Here is a 5325-nt window from a genome sequence, read left to right as displayed (position 1 = left end):
CAAATTCTAAGGGATACAAAACCAACAGATGGCTCTTAGAGACACTGGAATCTGCTACACCCGACATAAACTTGCTTGCCGGCGAGGAGTGTAGAAAGTGCTGTTTGCAGATTGCGCGGTGAAGGAGAGAAAGCGACAGAACAGAGAGCCATAGTGCTGACGTTGAAGGCCCAGCCCTGTAAGGTTGCATAGGGTAAGTGGCGTTGGCCGGGAGGCAGTGGCGAAAGAGAAGGAAAGAGGATTTGGGCTAGGGGGTGGGCCTGCGGCGCAGCGTGGCTCCTGATTGCTGGAGCGCGGCTGCCAATCTCGCTGAATCGCTCGGTTAACCAGTGCGCTGGCGAGACGCGCTCAGATATACTGAGTGAGCCCTGAGCAGCACTCTCAGATCCTGACGGTGCAGCAGCCCGCAGCCTCAGCCAGGGAGTCCCAGTCGCTTTCAATGGAGGAGAAGCCCGGCCAGCCACAGTCTCAGCACCATCACAGCCACCACCATCCGCACCATCATCCCCAGCAGCAGCAACAGCAACAGCCGCACCACCACCACCATTATTATTTCTACAACCATAACCACAACCACCACCACCACCACCATCACCAGCAGCCTCACCAGTACCTGCAGCATGGAGCCGAGGGCAGCCCCAAGGCCCAGCAAAAGTCGCTGAAACATGAGCAGAAACACGCCCTCCAGCAGCACCAGGAAACGCCGAAGAAGAAAACAGGTCTGGGAGGAGGGCGGGTGGGGGAAGGGGTTTGGGGGTAGGGGGCCGAGGTGGTGGGGGTGGGGCTGGATCGGAAAAGCGCGGCCGGGCTCGGCGGGTGTCTGTCCCTGTCCTTTGGGTCTGGGATGTCCCCTTTCATTCTCCCAAACCCACCCTGGCCTGGGGCCGGACAGCTGGGTTAGTAGCGCCTTCTCCTTCCTCCTCGGGAGAGGCCCAACCAGGCCAGTGTGACCTTCCCGGCCCCCGCCCCGGCCGGAGGGAGAGCGGGACGATCGGCGAGTCCTGCCCCACTCCTTTCCCATTTCCCTCCTTTCTGCCCTGAGGGGGCCTTCATTTGCGGCCTGGTGCTGGGGTGAATCCATTCCCCTCCCCCCTAGTCCCTCTGGGTGTAACTCTGGAAGGCCTAGCGAATCCCTTCTCGGGTGGGTGACGCGAGACCTTTTGCAAGTGGCGAGGGGGAGAGGGTGGGTGGGCAGAGTTGAGGAAGTGTCCTCCCTCATCGCCACCCCAGGCCCACCTGTGGCCTTGGGGTTCCCCGTCTGGGGGGCGAGTGGGACCCCTTGTCTCTCGGGTCATTTCCACCCTGAAACACCCCTTTTGGCCTCTGGAGGCCGCCGTCTCTCCCCGCGGCTCCTCCCGAGACCGGCGCCCCGGGCCCGCTCCCCCCAGAGCCGGCGCGGCTGGAATGTTCTCTCCTCCTCGCGGGGCCGCTTCCTGTCCGCCATGTTGGAAGCCGATTCCTGTCACCGACTCCGGCCCGCCGAGGAGCAGAGGGGGAAGGGTGTCGAGGGGGCACCCGGCACGGCGGAGCCGGGTGACCGGGGATTCCCAGCGGCCGCCGCCTCGCCCCCCTGTGCTGCGGGGGTGCCGCAGGCCCACGGCCGCCCCTCCCCCCCGTCGCCGGCCCGGGTTGTGTAACCCGGTGGCGGCCGCGCGGCCCCGGGCGGGTCCCTGGGGTGAGGGGCGGGGGCGGTTAGGGTGGGGGAGGGAAGTGGCCACGAGGGGAGCGGCCTGCGCCGGGCCCCGCGCGCCGGCGGCCGCGTTTCCCGCTCCCGGGTGCGGCGGGCGGTCGGGGCGGGGAACCGGCCTCGCGGCGGAGCCGAGGGGAAAGGAGGCCGCGGGCGGCGGCCGGGACTGGAGGGCTGGGTAGGGGGGTGCATTTGGGGTAGAGGCGGTGCCTGAAGGCCGGGTGGGGTACCCAGCGGGAACCCAGCTCCCCGGTCACGAGTTTCTCTGCCACTGGAACCTCGTCTCCTGCCAGGTTCGCTCACGACTCCGCCTGTGAGGCTTTCACTTGGGCCCTTTCCTCATTTTCTACCATAAAAGCTTTTTTTTCTCTCCAACCCTCCGCCCCCAACATGGACCTTCCGAGCTTGGGTCGCCTTTGAGACTGGGAGGGATTAAAAATAGTAGCCTGGGAGAGATGGTGAGGTTTTATTGTTTTGTTGTTTTGACCCCTTGTTCTTGTCCTTTAGGATGAACCGAGGTGGTTCATCCATGAGATTGAATTACTACTACCATCTTGCCTCTGAAGAGGCTTTTGTCGTGTTTCAAGGAAAGGTGTGTGTTCGCATCTTAAAACCGACAATTGACCCCAAAACCTCTTTTTAAGAAGTGCTTGAGGGTAAAAGTTATTTTAGAGGAGATTGGAGAAGAAATAAGCTTATAAATTTATAACTTTGCAGATTTAAAGGAATAAATTTATTATAAATTAAAATGAAGGAAATTGTAAACAAGTCTTAAACCCTGCGTGTCTTATGTGGCACAGGCAGTTACTGAAAGCTGGAGAAAAAGGACTTGCTTCTCTGTTGCATACTTAATGTAACTTTAAGACAATTTGGAAGTCCAAATTTCCCCATTTAGGGTTTTTGTAGAGACGTATGAAAGTATTTGAAACCGTTTAAAGGTTGTTTTCAACCTAAAGGTTAGAATACTTTACCTTATAAGGTTGATTTAGGATTTATTATTAGAAAATATTGCTTTGAAGATGAAAAAGTTGTTTTTCATAGATTAAGTTTATATACTTCTGTAAAATTCCCTTTCTGCCTTTAAAAGCCACTTCCAAAACCATTCAAGGTGGTATCCCCTCAAAATAGTACGCTCGTCTTGCAAAGGAAAAAGTGGAAAACTGGGCTAGTGAATGTGAAGTTTGCGGTCTGATTACTATGCTATTACTTTGACCCACATAATGCTGTATATATGTCGAGGTGGGATTTTAAGTGACCCATTACCTACAAACCTATGGAAAGTTAGGTTTTTTTCGTCATCCAGAAGAGGGCGCAAGAGAGGGTCAAAGGTGTAATTTCACTTTCAAATTCATATATAGATTTATTAGGACACAAGTTTCGCCAGACCCATTTGATGTATACCATGGCACCCCTAAATAATAAAGAGACCACTGAGAGTCTTTTTTTTTTTGTTGTTGTTGTTTTTTTAGTGTTTATGTTAGTATGTTTTAGTTTGTAATTTTAGGTTTAAAAAGAAATCTTGCGGAAGACTTTATACACCAGCAAGATTGCCATGGGAAAAAGGTCTTTTACATAGCTAAGTAATAATTAAATCTTTGGGGTTTGACAGTAATTTTTCTTTACTGATTACTGAAATCTACACCAATAAATATTAGTACTCGTACTAAAAAATTACTCCAGTTTACTTTAAAATTAACTTTGGTCCAGCTGATTGGGCATGAATTTTTTTTTTTCTTTTTAGTTGAGGCTGCTTATCTTTGAGATACGAAAAGTTGTGACTTAATGACCAGTTAAGTGATATTTGTAGGTTTTTGGTCCAAAGTTGGTATATGACAAGAGTAATCTTTTCATAAATATCCCAAGCAGTAATCTTTTTTTCCTCTTTGAGAGTTGTGTTTTTCCACCAAAAGTGATGTGATTGACAAGCATTAACTTTTTTTCCAGGAGCCTCCCAAAAAAAAGTAACCACTCAGCCTAAAAATTTTACAAAATCTATTTTTTCATAGTTAATAGTTTTGGTACAATCTTTTTTTAAAAGTGTATTCTCTGATAATACAGTAGAAGGGAAATGTTTAGTTCAATTTTTTAGTGTTTTCTCAACCTTTTTTTTTTTTATGTAGAGTGGTGGCTTAAAATTAAGACCCTCTGAAGAGCTTTTGATGTGAATTATAGCTAATGATATTTACCATATTATGAATTAAAGTAGAAAGTTACAAAACAAGAATACACCAGTTCACATGCCTTAACAAGTAAAGGCCCAAGAGAATGAAAAATAAATATTCCAGCTGAGACCACTACCTCTAATAGTATACATCCTGTTGCCTTTCTAATAACTTAATCTCTAGTGCTTTATTAAAGTATTTCCAGTAAAGATAAGTAATAAGCACTATTTTACTACTAGTAAACAAATGGGGAAAGTTGTTGTCCTACTTTGGTCCTGAATCATTTGGCTGTGTGAAGGCCTTTTGAATCACCAGTAATAATAAAACTGTTTATGATGGTTGATGGTCTTTAATTGTATCAGAGTAATAGTATGCTTTAAAATTGTAGTTTTTGTTAGCAGATTTTGTCTTACTGCTTCATTTGGGTAGGTAGTATATGATAACTTGGATTTCAGGTGAACTGGAGGTCAAAGTTCCATTTCTCCTGTGTGTGTGTGGTTTTGCTTTTTTATGAATTGACAGGGGGCATAGTTTATTCCACTTTATGCAGACATAGTGACCCACCTGCTCAAGGAGCCTAAAAATAATGGACTGATTCACATGGTATCTGTCCCCTGCTACCCCCCAAGACATAGAAAGACACTTGGCTGTGTGGGGTGGGGTGGGGTCTGAATGTCCAGGGGCCTGAGAGCCTCCATCTTGGAAGAGGCAGCAGTGTGAACCCAGGTGGTGGGGCCACATGTCCTTTCTTCTCCCCCCCCCCCCAATCCCATTAATCTCTTTTTGAGAAGTCTGTCCAGATTTAAATGTATTTTACAAGGGTAACAGACATTGGTAGTTAGGACTTTTGGTAAGTTTGATCTATTGAAGAGTTTTGTTCAGTTTTAAAGTTAATTTAGAAAGAGAGTAGCAGAAATGGAGACTGCTTATGATGACCACCAGCGATTTATGGTTTTACAGGAATGAAGTCTGAAATGTCTTAAAATAATAATTACTAAAGCAATTTAAGTACTTGATATTACCAAAACAATAGCACTGCTTTGCTCTTATGCTGCAAATTATAGAGGAAATTTTATAACGGCCTTCTGAGAATGGTAAGTCCGTTGATGGAAGGAATTAGGGTGTACAACTTGAAGGAGTCATATTCTCCCTGATCTCAGTCTTTGATAAAATCTTGCTCAGTTCTGCCCCTTATAACATTGTAGCCAAGTGACTGACTACCTGGGTAACCCCATTTTCCTCATCTGTAAAATAAGATTAATGAATGTCTTACAGAGGTGGGAAATAATAATGTTTATAGCTAAAACATAGTAAATGAAGGAAATCTTGGGTAGTACTGTAATTTACATTTTGTGACTTAAAAACATCTTTTTGTTTTTCTAGGATATGGTGAACTAAATGGTAATGCTGGAGAAAGAGAAATATCTTCAAAGAACCTGGGTTCTGATGAAGCTACCAACCCTTTTTCCAGAGTCC

The 5325-nt window shown here is 47.2% G+C and overlaps 1 protein-coding gene across 1 annotated transcript in view; it reads left to right on the top strand.

Annotated features, from left to right (window-relative positions):
• The first annotated feature begins 388 nt into the window (after positions 1 to 388).
• The window catches only part of NUFIP2 (nuclear fragile X mental retardation protein interacting protein 2), an 18407-nt gene continuing 13470 nt past the window's right edge, over positions 389 to 5325 (top strand). The window contains exon 1 of the mRNA XM_006890976.1: positions 389 to 719. Within this exon, the coding sequence (XP_006891038.1) occupies positions 440 to 719 (280 nt within the window). The 5' untranslated portion in view covers positions 389 to 439. The remainder of the gene's footprint in view (positions 720 to 5325) is intronic.

The sequence above is a fragment of the Elephantulus edwardii genome, unplaced genomic scaffold (genome assembly GCF_000299155.1).
Source record: "Elephantulus edwardii isolate Elephantulus edwardi_28Jun2011 unplaced genomic scaffold, EleEdw1.0 scaffold00094, whole genome shotgun sequence".
In the NCBI taxonomy this organism is placed as follows: Eukaryota; Metazoa; Chordata; class Mammalia; order Macroscelidea; family Macroscelididae; genus Elephantulus; species Elephantulus edwardii.
Note: the sequence above shows the minus strand (reverse complement) of the source record. Positions and strands in the feature narration are given on the sequence as shown.